General features: G+C 35.3%; 1 protein-coding gene across 1 annotated transcript in view; it reads left to right on the forward strand.

Moving 5' to 3' along the window:
* LOC148950920 (uncharacterized) overlaps positions 1-21,843 on the forward strand; it is a 101,778-nt gene that overhangs the window by 71,426 nt on the left and 8,509 nt on the right. The window contains exons 13-14 of the mRNA XM_089090514.1: positions 11,895-15,951; positions 20,199-20,317. Of these exons, the coding sequence (XP_088946640.1) occupies positions 11,895-15,951; positions 20,199-20,317 (4,176 nt within the window). The remainder of the gene's footprint in view (positions 1-11,894; positions 15,952-20,198; positions 20,318-21,843) is intronic.

Raw genomic sequence — 21,843 nt, forward strand, 5'->3', positions numbered from 1 at the left:
TTGGCTCCATAGACCCAGCTCCATACCTTGAGTTTCAATTGCCTGACTCCTTTCGTAATAAATTAGCACCGACTCCAACTCTGATCCCGCAACTACATGTTTCAGTAAATATTTATTAACAATTAAATATATAAAACCAGTAATGTGGTGTGCCCAGCTTTACTAAGAATTAAAGAATTGAAGACCACTAGAGAATTTGTGCACTACTCTTTTGAGTTTTGCCTATTTATTCCCTGTTTTTAGTAATTATTATTCAGCCTCTTTTTGTCAATCGGTTTTTTCCTGTTTCTAAGAAATCTACTGTGTACTTATTACTCTAAACTTGTATATTACTTCTTTACGGTTTGGGCTCTTATATTCAGGGACTAAAAATATTATTTCTGAGGCTTGATGCAAATATGAAGGATGGAACAAAGGGTATGGGTGACTTTTAAGAGGTGGAAATTGGCGCTATTATCGACAAAAAAACCGTCAACGCCATCTAACGTATGGCGACACTTAGAATTTTTTTCCAAGCTTTGTAATCGTTTTTCTCTCAGGAACTGAGATCAGGCACTTATTACTACCCTGATTTTACCAATCAAAATAATTATGCCTATTATACTCTGAAAAAAACATGCGAAGTGCCGCCAAATGCAAGATGGCGTTGATATTTTTTGTCTACACTTGCGGCAGTTCCACTCTTATAAGTTACCCATACTATGTGTGGACGGACACCAAGACTGCCATTAAAAAAGTCTTCATAGTTTTCCTAGTACTTACTATCTAGTGTCCCTTTCCTTAAAGCAGATTCTTCAGTAGTGGAACTGTTGCTTCCGTAGCCGAATTTCCCATCACTTCAAGAAAAATGTTTTCGGATAGGTACAAATTTAGTTCCTGTCTACTTCGGACCACAGCGGAAAAATTTGCTTCTCAGAGCTCCGTATTACAGTCGGAATTGACCTAGCTGCGGTATTTAAACAAAAATTTGTCTACTTTGGCCAGCAAAATTGTATTTATAAATAAATGAAAGCTTCCTCTTTGTGAAATGATAGAAATATAATGCTTGTTTTTATTTTAGATAGGTATTCGAAAGGTTCTTTGTTTAGAGTGTTTTCATCCTCGGATTTCGATTCCAACCAGACATTTCGGCCGGAATCCGCATAAAAACATTTTTTTTTTAAGTATCTTATTTTGTGTCAATGATCCTATATGAACAACTTGGGTATGATAGGTGCTGATAGGGGCTAACTTCGAATCTTTTACAATCACCTTTCTAATAATAAGCTTGAGGTCATTTTTAAAATCGTAAATTTTCTTTGAAACTATTTATGTACATATTGTCTTTCTAAAAGCACTATAGAACAACAGTCAAAGCAAACGGATATTTTGTTTACTGACAATAAACAGACCAACTTAAATAAAAGCAAATGTTTCGGGAACACCTCCGTAACTCTTGTTCAACGGCAATGAAAAACATGTAAAAGAAAAAAAAAGATAGTCAAAGCAAAAGATCGCTAACTTACATCAAAAATAGTAACGTATTTAGTAATAAAGCACATTTTATTAGTTCATAGGTAATGGTGACGCATGATCCTTACACACTTCCTTGATTAGTTATTGTGTTGTGCTCTTGTGAACCTAGTATCAGATTCTTCTTTTAACTCAAGTTTCATTACTCTGTCGTTATCCAGCTCCTAGAACAACTTAGAAGCAATTGGATTTTGGGACAATGTTCTAGTTTAACCTGCCTGTTTGAATAAAAGGTTCAAAGTACAAAAAAAGCCTTTCAGCCTTTAGCCTTTCAGAAGCCAATCGGAATAAGTCCTTTTCTTCATAAAAAAAAAAAAATAATAATAATAATTGAATGACAATATCCTTAACTCAGAATTGGTGAGTTCCAGCTCTGAACAAGGGTCATTGGCCGTTCCTTATCTTTTGATAGTGTGCCATCTTTGGGATTTCTTGTCTCCTGTATGAAATGTTTACACATACAACTGGAAACTATTTAAAATGATAGTTTCCGCACCGGAACATATCGTCTACAAATTAATGATGCAAAGAGTCCATCAAGTCATAGGCAGCGCAATAGCGCTGACTACATAAAGAACGATGTTGGCACAATGTATTTTTTTTTTTTCGTGGTCTTAGACCAGGGCACTTCGTATCGAAGAAGTTGTCGTAAAAACTTCGGAAAGGGCTCATTCGATTGGAAACTGAAGTGGATAGTGCCCTTTTTAATAGTCGAAAGTGATTGGAGGGCAACTAGCCCCCTTACCCCACGCCCATCATTCCCCAAACACATCCAATCAAATTTTGAGATATCCATTTTGTCCAGCATAGAGATTTCCAGATAGAAAATATGTTTTTGAGGAGGTCACTTTCCCACAGCCCTCAGGACAAGGGTTTTCAGTTATGCCCTGAGGGTATATAAGAACGATGTTGGCACAATGTATTATTTATTATTATTTTCTTTAGAGCAGGGCACTTCGTATCAAAGATGTTATTGTAGAAAGTTCCAAAAGGGCTCATTCAATTGGAAATTGGAGTGACTTGTGCTCTTTTTAATTGTAGAAAGTGATTGGAAGGCAGCTAACACTCCTTCCACGCCCACCATTTCCCAAAAGACATCCAATGAAAATTTTGAGATAGCCGTTTTGTTCAGCGTAGCTGATTTCCAGATAGAAAATATGTTTTTGGGGAGGTCACTCCCCCACAATACTCAGGGCAAGGGTTTTAAGTTAAGCCCTGGGGGCATATAAGAACGATGTTGGCACAATGTATTATTTATTATTTTTTTCCTTTAGACCAGGGCACTTCGTATCGAAGAAGTTATCGTAGAAACTTCGAAAGGGGCTCATTCAATTGGAAATTGGAGTGGCTTGTGCCCTTTTTTAATTGTCGAAAGTGAATGGAAGGTAACTAACACCCCTTCCACGCCCACCATTTCCCCAAACACATCCAATCAAAATTTTAAGATAGCCATTTTGTTCAGCGTAGTTGATTTCCAGATAGAAGTTAAATGTTTTTAAGGAGGACACTACCCCACAGCCCTCAGGACAAGGGTTGCAAGTTATGCCCTGGTGGCATATAAGGTTTTTATAGAAAACGTTTTCGTAGAAACTTAAAAAAAGGCTCATTCGATTGGAAATTCAAAGGGCTAGTACCTATTTTAATAGTCGAAAGTGATTGGAGGGCAGGTAACCCCCCTCTCATGCCCACCTTTTCCCCAAACACAGACAATCAAAATTTTAAGATAGCCATTTTGTTCAACGTAGTTGAAAGTCCTGGAAATTAGGTCTTTGAGGATGACAACCCCCCCCCGGCTCTCAGGGCAAGGGTTGTAAGTTATGCCCTGGTGGCATGTAAGGTTTTTATAGAAAGCGTTGTCGTAGAAACTTCAAAAAGGGCTCATTCGATTGAAAATCGAAAGGCCTAGTGCCCTTTTTAATAGTCGAAAGTGATTGGAAGGCTTGACATTTTTATAGTAAAGATCGATATGTGTATAATGTATTATTTTTTGTTGTTGTTGTTTTTGTTGTTTAGTCGAAAGTGATTGGTGGGAATCTAATCCCCCTCCCATTTGCTTATATGTTTAAAAATTAAATGTTGCCTTGAGATTAAATCAAAATGCACTGTGTTAATGCTAATTTCCAATAAGGCATCTCAGCATTATCCGAAGAACGACTGAGGGTATTATGTTCAAACTTTCGAGGCAACTTCTGCTCTTAAAATTTAACCATAACAAAATAGCGTAAGTGTATCCAAGCTGTCAAAGAAAGTAAACAGATTTTTTTGCGAATTGTAACCAGTTTTCTATTTCCTGTTAACTAGACTAGGTATGATACTAAATTAAACACTACTTATTGTGTGGACATTTTTAAAATGGTGTATGTTGCTAAAAATTGCTGAAATTTTTTCTCCAGCATACAAATAGCAGGCCAAACTATAAATTATTAAAAAACAAAACAAAAAGATTTAAAGTATTATTTTCTTTTTCCCTGAAAAGACTGTGTCAATTTAAAACGAACAGAAATTAATTAAATTTTTTTTTTACAAAATAAGTTTTCAAAGAAAAGTAAAGAACTCCATTAAACAAAGAATGAGCAAAAATACGAGTAAAATCAAATAATCTACCAAGCGTGAAACTACCACAAATCAGCATCGATAAATAAATGGAACCCAAAACGAACAGAAATCAGAGGCAACGCTATAGCGTTGCCTGTAGTAAAGGCCACACGGCTCCAATGTTTTATTATTATTAATTAAAAAAAACTTTTTCCACAAAATATGTTTTTCAAAGAAAAGGAAAGAACTCTATTAAACAAGAAATGAGCAACAATAAAATCAAATAATCTACCAAGCGTGAAACTACTACAAATCAGTATAGATAAATAAATGAAACTCAAAATGAACAGAAATTAAAATAAATAACCGAGTCAAACTAAAAACGAGCAGAAATTAACATGATTTGGGTTTAAAACCCCTATACCTTCTCAAGGCCAGAACATAATTTGTATTTTACTGAAAAAAGATAAATGTTTTTACTTTTATAACTTTAATAAATAAAATAATATTAAAATTTTGATTACTAAATATCAGTTTATGTATATTAAACTGACAATGCACATTCATTTGTATTTTTTCAGTAAAGCGCAAATTATGTTCTGGCCTTGGGAAGGCATAGGGGTTTTAAGCCCAACTTATGTTAATTTCTGCTCGTTCTTAGTTTGAATCGGTTATTTATTGTAATTTCTGTTCGTTTTGGGTTTCATTTATTTATCGATGCTGATTTGTGGTAGTTTCACGCTTGGTAGATTATTCGATTTTATTTTTGCTCATTTTTTGTTTAATGGAGTTCTTTACTTTTCTTTGTTTTAATTGATTTCTGTTCGTTTTATATTGACACAGTCTTTTCAGGGAAAAAGAAAATAATACTTTAAATCTTTTCGTTCTTAAGACTATAGTTTTGCCTGTTATTTGTATGCTGGAGAAAAATTTTCAGCAATTTTTAACAACATACACCCTTTTAAATCTCTGGACACAAATAGTACTGTTTAATTTAGTTCTATACCTCCTCTAGTTGACCTGAAGCGGAAAACTTGATACGATTCGCAAAAAAATCTGTTTACTTTCTTTGATAGCTTGGATACACTTACGCTATTTTGATTTGGTTAAAATTTAAAAGCAGAAGTGGCCCCAAAAGTTTGAACATAATACCCTCAGTCATTCTTGGGATAATGCTGAGACGGCTTATTGGAAATTAGCATTATCACAGAGCATTTTGATTTAATCTTAAGGCAACATTTAGTTTTTAAACATAATTGGCAAATGGGAGGGTGGGAGTGGAAGGGGGATTAGGTGCCCTCCAATCAGTTTCGACTATTAGAAAGGGTATCAGTCCTTTCTATTTTCAATCGAATGAGCCCTTTTCGAAGTTCCCACGACAACTCCTTCGATACGAAGTGCCCTGGTCTAAACAACAATAGCAACAAAAAATAATAAATTATACCCACATTGATTTTTACTATAAAAATGCCAAGCCTTCCAATCACTTTCGACTATTAAAAAGGGCACTTGACCTTTCGATCTCCAATCGAATGAGCCCTTTTGGAAACGACAACACTTTCTATAAACACCTTATATGCCCCCAGGACATAAATTACAACCTTTACCCTAAGGTCTCTTAGGGTGGTTGTCGTCCTCTAAGACCGAATTTCCAGAAACTACGTTAAACAAAATGGCTACCTCAAAATTTTGATTGGATGTGTATGGGGAAATGCTGGGCGTGAGAGGGGCGGTAGTCACTCTCCAATCACTTTCAACTATTAAAAATGGCCCTAGCCCTTTCAATTTCCAATCAAATGAGCCCTTTTGAAGTTTTACGAAAAAACTTTCGATAAAAATCTTTTACGCCCACAAGGCGTAGCTTAAAACCCTTGCCCTGAGTGCTGGGGGGGGGGTTGTCATTCTCAAGGATCTAATTTCCAGAATTTTCTACTACGTTGAACAAAAAGGCTATCTGAAAATTTTGATTGGACGTGTTTGGAGGAATGGTGGGCGTGATAGGGGGTTTAGTTACCCTCCCATCACTTTCGACAGTTACAAAGGGCACTAGCCTTCTCAATGTCGAACTAAATGAGTCCCTTTTGAATTTTTACTACAACTCTATCTAGAAAAACTTTAGATGCCCCTAGGGCGGAACTTACATCCTTTGCCCTTGGGGCTCTGGGGGTTTGTCATCCTTAAATACAAAATTTCTAGAACTTTCAACTACGTTGAACAAAATGGCTATCTTTAAGCTTTGATTGAATATTTTTGGGGAAATGGTGGGCTTAAGAGAGGGGCTAATTACTCTCCACTCACTTTCGGCTATTAAAAAGGGCAATGTCAATTTCCAATCAAATGATCCCTTTTTAAAATTTCTATAACAACTTTCTATATAAACTTTATATGGTCCCAGGGCATAACTTACAACCCTTGCACTGAGGGCTCTGGGGTGGTTATCATCCTAAAAGACCTAATTTCCAGAACAAAATGTATATTTCAAAATTTTGATTGGATGTGTTTGGGAAAATGTTGGGCGTGAGAGGGGCGTTAGTCGCTATCCAATCACTTTCAACTATTAAAAAAGGCACTAGCCCTTTCAATTTCCAATTGAAAGAGCCCTTTTGAAGGTTCTACGGCAACGCTTTCAATAAAAACTTTATATGCCCCCAGGGCATAACTCACAACCCTTGCTCTGAGTGCTGTTGGGGGAGGGGTTGTCATCCTTAAAGACCTAATTTCCAAAACTTTCAACCACGTTGAATAAAATGGCCATCTCAAAATTTTGATTGGATGTGTTTGGGAGAAAGGTGGGCGCGAGAGGGGGGGTTAGTTGCCCTCAAATCACTTTCGACTATTAAAAAGGACACTAGTCCTTTGATTTTCAAATAGAATGAGCCCTTTTCCAAGTTTCTACGACAAAGATTTCAATAAAAACCTTATATGCCCCCGGGGTATAACTTATAATCCTTGCACTGAGGGTTTTGGAGGAGTGTCCTCCTAAAAAATATATTTTCTATCCGGAAAGCAATTACGCTGAACAAAATGGCTATCTCAAAATTTTGATTGGATATGTTTGGGGGAATGATGGGCTTGGGGGTGGCTAGATGCCCTTCAATCACTTTCGACTATTAAAAAGGGCACTAGCCCTTTGAATTTCCAATCGAATGAGCCTGTTTTGAAGTTTCTACGACTACGTCTTCTTTAAAAACCTTTAATGCCCCCAGGGCATAACTTAAAACCCTTGCCCCGAGGGTTGTGGGGGAGTGTCCTCCTCAAAAACATATTTTCTATCTGGAAGTCAACTACGCTGAACAAAACACATCCAATCAAAATTTTGAAATTTTTAGCCATTTTATTCAACGTAGTTTTAAGTTCTGGAAATTAGGTCTTTCAGGATGACAACCCCCCCCCCCACCCCTCCCCCCACATTCCTCAGGGCAAGGGTAGTAAGTTTTGCCCTGGGGGCATATAAGGTTTTGCATAGACAGCGTTGTCGTAGAAACTTCCAAAAGGGCTCATTTGATTGGAAATTTAAATGGCTAATTCTCTTTTTAGTAGTCGAAAATGATTCTAAGGCAACTGACAACCCTTCCACGTCCACCATTTCCCAGAACACATCCAATCAAAATTTTGATATAGGCATTTTGTTCAACGTAGTTGAAAGTTCTGGAAATTATATGTTTGAGCAGGACACTCTCCCCACAGTCTTTAGGGGCAAGGGTTATAAGTCATGCCCTGGGGGCATATATGGTTCTTATTAAAGGAATGCTCGTATAAACTTTAGAGAGGGCTCATTTTATTGGAAATTGAAAGTCCTAGTTCACGTTTTAAGCGTCAAAAGATATTGGAGGGTAGCCAGCTTCCCCCCCCCCCCCCCAAAAAAAAAAAAAAATTTCCAAATGCATCCAATAAAAATTTTAAGATAGCCATTTTGTTAAAAATAGTTCAAAGATCATATAACAAAATTCCGGTGTCGACACAACCCCCGAGGGCAGGCGTTGTAAGTTATGCCCTGGGGGCATATATGGGTCTTATGGAAGGGATGCTCGTATTAACTTCAAAGAGGGCTCATTTCATTGGAAACTGAAAGTTTTAGTTCACTTTTTAAGAGTCAAAAGATTTTGGTGGGCAAATAGCCCTCCCCCCTCCTCAACGCCCTTTTTTCCTCAAACCCATCCAATAAGAACTTTGAGATACCTGTTTTTAAAACAATAGTTCAAAGACCATATAACGAAAACTCCGGGGTCGACACAGCCCCCCAGGGCCAAGAGTAGGTGTTATGCCCTGGGGGAATATATTTTTCTTATTGAAGGGATGCTCGTAGAAACTTCAGAGATGGCTCATTTGATTGGAAATTGAAAGTTTTAGTTCAGTTTTTAGAGTCAAAAGAGATTGGAGGGCAACTAGCCCCCCCCCACGCCCCTTTTTCCCCAAATGCATCCAATAAAATTTTGAGAACACCATTAAGTTAAAAAGTGCTCAAAAGTCAGATAACAAAACTCAGGTGTCGTCACAACTCCCCAGGGCACGGGGGCAAGCGGTTTATGTTACGCCCTGGGGCATATATGGATCGTATGAAAGAGATACTCAAACCGGATTCATAGAAAGTTCATTTGCTTTAAAATTGAAAGTTTATGCTTACTTTTTATTTGGCAGAAGAGACCTAAAGACCAATAGCCCCCCCCCCCCCCATACCATCATTTTCCACCCATCGAATGGAACTTTCGAGGTAGATATTTTGTTAAAAATATTTCAAAGGTCGGATAAGAAAAAAACCGGTGTCAATACAACCCCCAAGGCCTAGGGGAAGGCGTTCTAAGTTATGCCCTAAGGACATTTATTGTTCTTATGAAAGGGATGCTCGTATAAACTTCATAGAGGGCTCATTTGATTGGAAATTGAAAGTTCTAGTTCACTTTTTAAGAGTCAAGAGAGTTAAGGGCAACTAGCCCCCCCCCCCCACACTCTTTCTTCCCCAAACCTATCCGCTACAAATTTTGAGATGGCCAGTTTTTTTAGAAATCGTTCAAAAATGATTTAACAAAAACTTCCCCAAGGGCCCGGGGGATAGGCGTTGTAAGTGTTGTCCTGGGAGGCGTATATGGTTCTTATGAATAGGATGCTCGTATAAACTTCAGAGGGGGCTCATTTGATTTGAAATTGAAAGTTCTAGTTCAATTTTTAAGAGTCAAAAGATATCCAAGGGCAACTAGCCCCCCCCCACACACACACACCCATTTTTCCCCAAGCACATCCGATAAAATTTTTATAATAGCCCTTTCATTAAAAATAGTTCAAAGGTCAGATAAAAAAAATTCAGATAAGATAAGAAAGGTCAGATCAGATAATAAAACGAGTGAAACTTAAATTGAATATGCAAATCAAGCTTGAAACGGACAAAAATCACTACAAACAAGAGTTTGGGTATAACCTCCTTCTCTCACTATAAAAGTCTAAAACCTGTTGCGTCATTGGCGCCTTACTGAAAACTATATGCGTCTTGAACAGTCGTGGCTAGTATAAACAACATCAAATTGAATATTAGGTGTATAATGATATTAATTGTGGAAAGACCCATCAGTTCAAGAATTTATTTCACTGTAATTGTATTTTTATTTTCAATGCTGTAAGAGCTGGAAAAGAAAATATTTGTAATATAATTCGTTTCCAGTTAGCTTTTGTTTTTTACTTACAAGTAAGACAGAAGGCCAGACCCAAACTCATGTTGGTAGTGAGGCTATATACGTATTGAACATATTTAAAAAGAGCTAGTGAATTAGAATTAGTGTTTAATATATAGTGATATTAAGAGCTGGGGGCTTATTACTTCATAACGTTACTATAATTTAATGTCTATTTTCAATATTAAGTACAAAAGAAAATGTTTGTCAAAAATCGGTTTTCAGTAAAGCACCAATGACGCAGTAGGTTTTAGACTTTTACAGTGAGAGAAGGAGGTTATACCCAAACTCTTATTTGTAGTGACTTTTGTTCGTTTCAAGCTTGATTTGCATATTCAATTTAAGTTTCACTCGTTTTAAGATTTATTTATTCATTTACATTAATATCTATTGTATGTTTGTTTGCATTGATTGTTTATTTAATTTCTGTTCGTTTTAATTTTCATTTATACTTCAATAGGAAAATATTTGTTTTCGTTTTAAGCTTGATTTTAATTTTCAATCTAAGCATTACTTGCTTTAAGATCTATTTATTCATGTATATTATTACTTGTTGTATGTTTTTGCTATGATTGTTTATTTAATTTCTGGTCGTTTTGAGTGTGAATTCTAAAAGGTATTTGTATCTGCTGAGCTTAAGTTTAAATTGGCTTTTACTTTTCTTTGAAAAACTTATTTTTCGAAAAGTTTTTTTAATTAATTACAATGAATAACCGAGTCAAACTCAAAACGAGCAGAAATTAACATAAGTTGGGCTCAAAACCCCTATGCCTTCCCAAGGCCAGAACATAATTTACACTTTACTGAAAAAAAATACAAATGAATGTGCATTGTCAGTTTAATATACATATACTGATATTTTGTTATCAAAATAATATATTATTTGATTTGTTAAAGTTTTAAAAGTAATAACATTTATATTTGTTTCAGTAAAGTGCAAATTATGTTCTGGCCTTGGGAAGGCATATGGGGTTTAAGCCCTACTCATGTTGATTTCTTCCCGTTTTAAGTTTGACTCGGTTATTTATTGTTTTTTCTATTCGTTTAGGGTTTCATTTATTTGTCGATGCTTATTTGTGGTAGTTTCAGGCGTGGTAGATTATTTGATTTTATTTTTGCTCATTTTCTGTTTAATGGAGTTCTTTACTTTTCTTTGAAAAGCTTATTTTGTGGAAAAAGTTTTTTTCAATTAATCACGGAAAAGAAAGAGAGTAGTTACTTTAAAGCCAAGTGAAGAAGCGATGACGCCAGATTTTGAAATGATATAATAAAGTAATGGATACCAGACTCTTAAACCTTCTAAACCGGCCAAAAAATAACACCTTTGTAAAGAGGCCTCTGCAAACATGCCGAGTGCGAAAAAAAAAAAAAAAACACACACACACACCAGAACGCGCCTAGGAGCAAAAAGAATAAATTCTGGGGAAAACAAAATAAAGAAATAAGTATCGTGTATCAGTGTATACTCCTTATATCTAAAGATTCGTATGATTCTCCATATAATACTCTTTATTTAAAAAATTATAAAATCCTTGTAAAAAGTTCTCTGCAAATGTGCCGAGTTGAAAAAAAAAAAACACAAAAAAAAACGGAGAGGATTTATTAGTATAAAGTTAAATTTTTGGCGGAAATAGGAGAAAAAGACAAACAGCGTGTCTCAGTGTACATGGACAGGCACGTATGCCGTGGGGTGGGGCATCTTATATCTTAGGATCTCTACTACATTTATTCAATATCCTTTATTTTCCTCTTAATTCACCGGTTCTTGTGTAGTTTCGAATAGAGCCCACGTCCTACATGAGTCTGTTTGTGAAACTCAGGACGAATCTGGTTGTTCATTGAATAAGTTTTTGCCACCCAATAGAGAGTAGTGGCAAATGGATGACACGCATAAAAGATATGATTCACTTTGAAAATCTGTCAAGCAAATGAAAAATAAATCCCCTTCTCCTCCGTAAATCTTGGATATGCCACTGATGCGTCATGGCATGAATAAAATTAAGTTTTGAAAATCTCAATATATTGAGCTTAAAACATATTCCTTTCTGTAATAGAGAGTATTAAAAGAAGAAAAAATAGAGAGTCGATTTGAAGGGATAAACAGCCTTGCCCCGTCTAATATAATCTTTTGTCTGTTGCAGGATCTTTTCAACTTAAGTAAATTAAAATTTGAATCTTTTTTAGGAAAGAAAATGAGGACTTGCAGCAAAAGCTGGAGGAAGCTCTAGAATCAGTTGATAATTTAGGTTGTGAGTATAGAGAGCTGGTAAATAAGAAAGAACGAGAGATCGAGAGATTAACTCAAGTAGTCGTCAATCATGAGCAACTCTTTGACCTACTTACGGCAGCAATCGATGGGAAGACAAACTTAGATGAACAATTAGTGAAAACTGTTAATGCAGAAGGAAGTTCTACTCTTCTTGAAGACGTAAAGGGAAAAATGAAGAAGCTTTACGAATTAGAATCTAATGTAGAAATGATAAGGACAGAAATGATCCATAGTAAGCAAGAAGAAAGTAGAGCTGTTGAAAAACTAAAAGAATTAGAAGAAGATTTAATTGCAAAGGAAAGTCAACTAAAAGAAAAGGTGGATGCAATTGATAAAATATCAAACGAACGATTGGTGCTTGAACAGAAAAGCAAGGAGCTGCAAAAGCAATTAGAAAAGTTGGAGAAACATACTTGTGAGATGGAGAAACAACTAGGTTTTGCTGAAAAAGAAAGAATAAATGCTCTAGAAGAGGTCACAAGGCAAAAAGAAGAGCTTGAAAGAATTCGTGGACAAATTGAAAAACACTCAGAACGGTTCCTTTTTGAACAAAATGAGGTTGAAGAGAGGTTGAAAGCTGAAGAGTGGTTGAAATCAAATTGTGAAGAAAAAGTTGCTGCTCAAATAAGAGCAATAGAAGAAATGGAAAGAGAGCTAACACAAGCTAAAAATGAAGCAGCTAAAGTGCCCAAACTACAAGAAGTAAATAGAAAAATTCAAGAACGGTTAAAAGAGAAAGAGGCAAGTTTAAAAGAACTTTCCAACCACATATCACGCTTTCAAAAGGAATTGGTTCATAATTATCAGTCAAAAATGATGGTCTCTTTAGATCGTCAGTTTAATGAGGAGTCTAAACAGGCTATGTCATGTCAAATTGAAACACTTCAAGCATCTGTTCTCAGTTTAACTTCTAGTCTGGAAGATGCACCGAAAGAAATCAACAGCATGAATTCTGATAAAAGATCGATGGAGTTAGAATTGGAGAGAATGAAGGAGGAGCAAGGTACTGCTTTAACTAAAGTGGAGAATGTTCAACTAACTCTCGCCGAAAAAGAAGAGAAGGAACTAGTAATGATGAAGGATATGTCATGTCTTAAAGAGGAACTGCTTCGTTTGACTGCTTTAATTGATGAAGGAATAGATAGGGAAAAATTATTGCTTGAAGAGATTCAAGAGAAAGAAAAAATGATGGTAAATTTCAAAGACAGGCTTTCAATTGCTGAGTCAGAATTGAATGATGCCAATGCTGAATTAGACAATTTCAAAAACAGCGCTGAAAAAGTGGAACGGGAGCTGAAGATAGAAATAAGTAGAATGGGCAAAAGATATGAAGAGGTAGTTGCTGCAAGGGAAAAAGATATAAGTGATAAACGAAATGAAGATGCAAAACTAGAGGAAGTAAAAGAAAAATTGAAAGGCCTTGAAGATCTGCTCCAGAATAAAGAAGTTCTCGCAGAAAAAGTGTTAGAACTTGAGAAACTTTTGGAGAACAGAAATGAGGTGATTGAAAGCTTAAATAATGAGCTTTCCGAATCTCGACGCAGACTTGAAGAAAGTGCACTTTTGCAAAAGGAACTTGATGATAAAATAAAGAAATTAGAAAAGTTCGCGGAAGAGAAACAAGGTGAAATTGAAGGTCTTAACAATACACTTCAGTCGAAAACAACTGCAATGACTTCTCTGTCAGATGAAATATTTGAAAAAGAGAAACAGGTAAATGCTGTTATCGCAGATAAACTGATTTTCGAAAAGAAAGCAGACGACTGTGAAAAAACTATTGAAGAGCAGTGTTGTCAGCTGGCATCCTTGACAAAAGAGCTAGAATGTGCAAAAGGCTTGGTTGAAGATACCTTATCTTGGTTGTCTGAATACGAAAGTGAAATCCAAGAACTGAATGATGTTATAAGAGTCCTAAAGAAAGAACATTTTCAAAAAGATGCAGAGTTGGAAGAAGCTAATGAAAATCTCATTGTTGTGAATAAGAAAAATAGCAGTTTAACAGAAACTCTGAATGAATATGAATTGAAGTTGAAGGAAGTGAAAGAAATAAACTTAGTACTTGATGACAGTGCGAGTCTTCTAAAAGCAGGTAAGGACGAGCTGAATGAGCGGCTGAAAGAAAGTGAAAATTATTTATTTACAGCTAGATCAGACTTGCAGAACGTCGAAAGCCAGCTTGCCAGTCTTCAAAACGATTTGGATTCAAGTCGAACCGCTTCTGGCATCTTAGAAGAAATGCTACGCAGCAAAAACTTGGAATCAAAAGCACAGCGGGATGAAATTGAGCAACTGAAGACTGAAGTTAATATTCTAAAGGAAGAAAAAAATATAATAGAGTTTGAACTTGCTAAAACTAGAAAAGTCCTTGCAGAGAAAGAAGAAGAAATTTTGAGGAAGATGCAGCTGGGAAAAGAGGTCAAGTCTCTTTATGAGCGTATTAATGAGCTTGAAGCCGAGTCTTTAAAGAACACCGAGTCTTTACTTGAAGATATTAAACATCTGAAATATAAAGAGAAAATTCTGAAGGAGGAAAAGAATGTGATGGAGCTTGACCTTGATAAGACTAGAAACCTTCTTATAGAGAAAGAGGACGAGAAGAAACTCTTGGAAAAAGAAGTCAAGTTACTTAATGAACGCAACTATGACCTTGAAGCCGATTCCTTGAGCAGCAATAAGATTATTGAAGAGAGGGACCACAGGCTTGCTGAAGTTGAAGCTGAGAACAGTGCCTTGAAAAACTCCCAAAATAATTTGTTGGAAGATGTTAAATCTATAAAAGCAGATAAAGACATGTTGAATGAGCCACTGAAGGAAAGTGAGAAGGATGTAGCTGTAGTGGCATCAGATATACAAAACCTTCAAATCAAGCTAGAAGGAGTTCAGAACGAGTTGGATTCAAGTCGAACTGCTTCCAATCTCCTAGAAGATATGCTACGCAGCAAAGATTTGGAAGTAAAATCACAGCGTGATGACATTGATCAGCTTAAGAATGGAATGAATAATCTAAGGGAAGAAAAGAATCTCGTTGAGCTTGAACTTGTTAGGACTAGAAAACTTCTTACAGAGAAAGAAGATGAAATTTTAAAAAAGGTACCCGTAGAAAAGGAGGTCAATTCTCTTTATGAGCGCATTAGTGAGCTGGAAGCTGAATGTGCAGAGAACCTTAAGGCAACTGAAGGTATTGAACAACTGAAGAATGAAGAACAAGTTCTTAGTGAGGAAACGAATACGATAAATCCAGAGCTCGGAACTAGAAGTGTTTTTGTTGAGGAAGGTGTAGAGAAGAAACAATTAGAGGAAGGGGTCAAGTCACTTGATGAGCGCAATTATGAGCCTGAATCTTTAAAGAATATTGAAGAGCAGGATAATAGACTTGTTGAAATCGAAACTGAGGATGTGGACCTAAGAAATTCAAAGAAGAAACTATCAGAAAATCTCGAAAGAATATATGCTTCAGAACAAGGTTTGGAACGACTAAGAAGTATTTTCAAAATACTAATGTCCCGTAATAACAAATTATATGAGAAAATTCGTATTGTGGAGCCATTGTTAAACCAATACATAAATAAAAATAAACGCCTTCTTGAAGATCTTGAAAGCGTTCAAGCCTTAGTTCAAAAGGAGCGGGTCGAGCATCTAAATTCAATAAGTGACTTACAGAAAGGGGACTCATTACGTGATAGTGAAATTGAAAGATTAAACTCATTAGTGAAAGAATTGAGACATAAAATTAAAGATTTTGAAAGCTTAAAGAACATGGTAAAACAACTTGAAATTCAAAAAGAGTCTCATGATGTAATCAAAAGTAGAAATAGTACAGATGTTGGAAGTTCTCGACAGTCAGATTTAATCAGCGAATTAGAGTGCCTCTCTGATGCTAAATCTCAGCTGGAAAGGAAGCTGGCTCTATTGGATGTACAGCATAGGGAAGAAGTTGAAGAATTGAGGAAGCAATTAACAAGGAATCATGAGGTGTGTATAATAATTAATCAGTCAATGACATTATATCTTTTACATTTCCATTGAGATGAAAGGTAAATGAAATTTAAGTAAAACGAAAAAAAACTGAAATTGTGAAAAGCAAGGAAACTTCTAAAAACATTAAATTTTAACCTGAAAGCAAAAAAAGGAAAATGTTTTTGTTATTAGCTAAATGGAAAGGGTGTAGCATGGTTTTGTATCCTGAAAAAGTCCTTAAACAATCCCAGAATTTTTATGAGTTTCCCTTATTGTCACTGGAATAAAATTGAGTTCTCGGAATTTCTCTCAAATATTAAGATTACGAACCGTATCGGTTTTATTTTCTAATAACGGTCATGTAGTTACAAACTGTAATCGCTGGGAGATTTTAGAGAATCTAATTTCCTGTCGTGAAGATTTTGAAATCCCTAAAAATTCTGGGATAGTGTAAGGGCTGCTCCATACTACCAAATTATTATGTCTTTGATGACAAAAACAGATTTTCAGCTCACCTGAGAGCAAATTCGTAACATTTTGGGAGTTTTTTTCCTTGCAGTTTTTTTTTGTTTTGTTTATTTATTTTTGTCTTGTTTCCGGTAAGGCCGAAGAAACAAAGAATCAAAAAAACAAAAAACAAAAAAACAAAGAAGAAACAAAGAAATGTATCATCTTTCGTGTTTGGATGTGAAGGTATATACTAGCGTAATTTCTTTTGTAAGTGATTGAATAGCAAAGTTAAAGCTGCTTCTGACGTCTCTGATTCAAGCATGATAGTGAAAACGGCAAGAAACTAAATTCTTTGGTATCCCGAAAACGGGCGTATAGCGATTGTAACGAGTATAAATTAAAAAAAAAACTTCACAAATTAACAGTTGATTCAGCAGATTCCATAACCTTATGTTTTGAATCTAGCGCCAAAACTGTAAATAATAGAAATTTGCTTCTAATTACTTGCCACCAATGAGAGAAGTATACAACATATTGAAACACGGTGCTGTTCATCTGTAAACCCAGTATGCTTAAAATACAATACTACAGAACTTTATTAGTTTTTTTATTATATTAAATTTTTTTATGAACTTTATGTTTATGACATTATTTTATGAACTTTATTAGTTTTTTTTTATATTAATTCCATAAACTTTAAGACCAATAGTAGAAGCGTGCTAGGATTAATTGACCAGTAGTCGGAGTCGAACCCACAATATCCTGCTATTTAGGCTTACAGCTCTGGTGATAGCCTACTGACGAAATCGTCATTGTAATAAATTAAAAGAAATTTTATGCACAGAACATTTTTAGTGGTTAAAAGAAACTATATAATATAAACTGTAATTCAGCACTGCTTTTCAGCCAAGGATAAGTTAGCCCAGTATATATAAAATAGACACTTTTTTGTCTTATAGCGGAAAATTGTTACAAAAAACTTCGGCTGGCAACTCTGGCCACTGAGCTAGGATGGGTTGTCAACAAGCTCCCCTCTACAAATTGCTGTTCTTGTGTTACTTTATCACTCATAACTATAAAATGATACACGTTTAATATTCTGGATATTATTAGTGACCAAGTGGATATAGATTATTGGGCTCTGTAATATATGTGTGTATGTTTTTCTTTTAAGGCCTATTCCCCATAAGATTTTACTAATACAGAGATTGAGCTAGCGCTAATTTGAGCTAATCAGAATTTTCTACGGGATTTTCAGCCAATCAGAAAATTCTGGAAAAAATTATGATTGGCTCAAGTGAGTGCTAGCTAAATCTTCGTATGAATAAAATGTCATCGTGAATGGGCCTCTATTCACTTAAAACTCTCAGCATAAAAATTTGTTTCAATGTACTATTTTTTTATTAGTGATGACGAGACATAATCTCTATTTGGCATGTTCATACGCATAAATTGAAATTTAATATTCAGGAATTTTGAGCGAATAAGCTCTATGATGCGTGTGTGCAAGTTTTTTTCTTTTCTCACTTAGAGTTCCCTGAGCAATATATTTATTTCAGTTTATTTCTACTTATATGAAGTTTTTTTTTACGACGGCTGTAATCTCTGTTTTTACTTGCTGATAATGCACACAGAGGATCGAGTGAGGAAGAATCTCCCTTTTTTGGTCTGAGGAACCCCTCCTTTCTGGAAAAATGGGAAAATATTGACCTAAATGTGTCCTTGTTTAGGATTTCAGAAACTAATCCCCCCCCCCCAAGTAAAATCTGATACAACTACCTCTCTCGAAGTTTTCAATATGTCTAGTCAGATCTGGGCAGATAAGGAGCTGGTTTGGATATATCAAATCATGTCATCTCTTCCCTTAACTAATTTTTCTCTTTGGCTCTGTAGTTTAAAAAAGGGGGAAATAGATCAGCTATATTACAAGCGCCATTGGTCAATTTTTGTTGAATATTTTGCTATCAACTTCTGACTTGAATCAACTTCCGACTATTCTTTATGCCTTGTGTTTGAAATGTGTTGTAACTGAGAGATTCCACTATTGTTTCAATAGTTCCCTAAATGTTTAAGATGCCTCAGGCAATCGCTTTTGAAGTGGGCCCTAGCTGAAATTTCGAATCGTAAAATTATTCTTGCAAGTGCTTTGTCTCAATGCTCACAAATTTTGTTGATATTAATAATGTTTGATTTATGTTGAGAGATTCCTCTCAACAGCTTTAATCATACGTTTTCTGTTACTGAGTTCTCTTATCGCCCAATTTCCAGTGATGGTCTTTTAACTTTTGGATCTTGGGTTACCAATGTGTGAGTCCAAACATGTGAGTCCTTGAGTTATTAGGTCATTTGGCCCATTGCACAGAAATCAATAGAAAATAAAGTTGGTTTACCTGAAAAGTAAGCCCGGAAGAGCGCCAAAACAAAAATTTTTGCTGAATGTTCCAAAACTGACAACCAAAAGTTTCCTGTTTGAGGAGCCCTAATATACAAAATAAGTTATATCTTGGGGCATATCAATTCACAAATCAAACATTAAATTGTGTTCCAATATTTAAACGGGATTTTACCGAGTCGTCTCTCATATCCGGTTATCAAAAATTAATAGAATCACAATTATTACACAAATCACAAAAAAAAGGTTTTTACTTCTCGGCTCTATAAAAGGGTTTTGTCTGAAACATAGGGAATAGTCCGTGGGAACAGTGGTGACAACTTTCTCGTGCTGCCCCTGTGCAATAAGCACAAATAGGGACATACTACTGGTAAAATCGGTTACCGACAAAACCACAGGCCATACTGTCCAGACTGGAGACAGTTTTATAGAATACGAACAAAATTGGATGGACAGGAGCCAGTACCAACTATCAAACATGTCCAGAGGAGGTCAGCCCCCATTGGCGTATTAGGCACTGATATGGGGTTGGAGAAAGCAGTTCTTTTGCTAGTAGCAATTCTAAGGATCACGTGCCACTTGTCGTTGTTGGCTGGCAGGTAATGGGTGATTCCCCTCTCATTGAGGGACGAGTGTTGCCTGCAAACTGGTTTTAAGTTGGCAGATGTTGTTCTCAGTATGGTTAAAACCAACGGGGGTCATCTTTACACTACCAAGGCATGCTCTTTTACAGAGCGGCTAAAAAGAGATAGGCAAGCCTTATCTCAAAGTACCATGCCCGAGGGGGCATTAATAGCCCAGCGGGTATCGGTGCTGCATTTTTTGGGGGAGTGAAGAGGTAATGGGTCTTTTTAGCCCGAGTCTTGACTCAGTTATGCGAGTCCGGCCCATAATGATTCTAATTTGGGTCTGATGGTTAGGAGATTGCCAATGAATCTTGAAGGAATTTCTAATTTGAAGATTTTTAAGTCTAATCAACTTTTATAAGTTCTTTTTCATTAATCAGTATTTATCATGATATATTTTCTCTTATTTGGCAGGGACATAGCCAACTGTTGTTTGTTGTTGCTCTTGTTGTTACTTGCTTTTTATTATTACAATTATTCTCCTTATTTAGTTCATTTTATAGTTTACTATGCTGTTGTCAATCTTGTGACAATTGTTGGATTCTACCTTTTTGGCTCATCAAGTTTTTACATTTATAGCTATCCGAAAATTATTATTATTTTAATATTAAATTATGATTGTCAAAAATAAAACTGGTGACTTTTCTTCAGAAATTCTAAGATTCTCTCTACCTGTAAAATATATATATATATTTTGGCCTTATTACCCAAGTTATGTAAATTAGTATTGTGAGTAGGTTGTTGAGACATTATTCTTAATAATATTGAAAATTTCAGTGGTATTTTTTTTCTAGATGGTGGATGTAGCACTGAACTCAAATGGGCAAGTTGCGGATAAAACCGAGACTAATAAAAACTTGAGGAATGATGCTGTTTCTGTGGAGGAAGTAGAAGCTCTCAAGAAAAGGCACAGGTACGTTGTTGATCATCTTTTCTTCGTCAGATTCATGCATATGAACTTTATTTATTTTAAGGAGGATAGGGATGTCAAAGGGGTTTAGAAGGTTGTATTCACTATGTTATTGTATTCTATTTGCATTAATTTCAAGTTTTCTTTCATCAATCGATACTCATCGCAAAAATGATGCTCAGTCTAACCCTTAGTTCCCACTTACTTTTGTTCAGAAAACTCGCAACAATCTTGCGGATTGTCGACGATTTTAACCAATTTTGCTATAGAAAAAAACGAAAATCTGCATGTGTTGAAGTTTTCCAACGCATGCGAGAAACTTTGTTCGGGAATCAAGTGAATAACTAACTGATAAATTTTGATATGCTATAGTCTTTAAATTACCCCTCTTTTCTTCTGCGTGGCAATACTTAAAGTTCAACAGCAGCAAATGGGTCGATACTCATATTCTGTAAGGTGAGCTGAGGGTTGTTGCGATTTATCTAGATCATGCTTGCTATTATCCATTTATTTATTTTTTATATTTTTTTTTGTTCGAATTGTGGTTTTCCGCATATCATAGCATATGGGAACTAAACTTGAAGCTGAGATGGGAAATACCTTTCGACTAAAGTGGTTAATTAGACCTATCTATCATGGTCTTCTGGTTAACTTTCGATAACATGAAAAAAATGTCTTTTTGGGCATGAATTAAGTTAATTTAATTTTCTGAATTTAATATTTTGTTCTTAAAAAAAAAAAAAATAAAAATATATCTCATCTTGGAGAATACGAGTTTCAATTTAACCCCTAATTCAAGGTATGTTGTTTCTCCAGACCTTCTTCAATCTGTTTCTCAGCAAGTTTTAAGTTCTCGGTCAGTTCTTCCACTCTCAGGTTTTTTTTTGTATAAATTGTATAAACTGTTTTTATTTTAAATTAAAGTTAAACTTCTATTTAATTTTTATTTGTATAGATTATTTAATTATATTAACTGAATAATCTGAACAAATTAAATAGTTTAATTTATAAAAAATTATAATATTAATATTTAATTTCTAATATATAGATTAAATTAAAATTGCTTTTTATTTTATGTAAAATATAAATAAATAAAAAGAATCCAACGACCTACATCACGTGGTTGTACTTTCACTGGTTCTCTCCTATTGGCCTCCGTAGTGCTATATGTTAGGCGGCTCTCTTGTTTTCCGTCATTAGCCTTTTATTCGTCTGGAACATATTAGTAAGGAATGTGGAACATATTAGAAATAGGAAATGAAAGATAAAAGGTTCTTGGAAACTCTCATCGATTGGTCAATTTAACCCCTGAAGTATAGAGTCAAATCAATTTATAATGAATGGAATTTGTACAAATATTTCTCAAAAAAGAAAGAAAATCGAATTTTGTTGTCTTATAGTTCAAGGTATATAGTTGAAATGACACTTCAGATATGCAACAATATCCAGAAGATTGTATTGGATTACAACCTACGACGTGATCACAGCATAATTACTCTACAGTAACAAAAATTTGTTTTAAAAATGGG

The sequence above is a fragment of the Artemia sp. Qi Xiang Cuo genome, chromosome 6 (genome assembly GCF_049724085.1).
Source record: "Artemia sp. Qi Xiang Cuo chromosome 6, ASM4972408v1, whole genome shotgun sequence".
Taxonomy (NCBI): Eukaryota; Metazoa; Arthropoda; class Branchiopoda; order Anostraca; family Artemiidae; genus Artemia; species Artemia sp. Qi Xiang Cuo.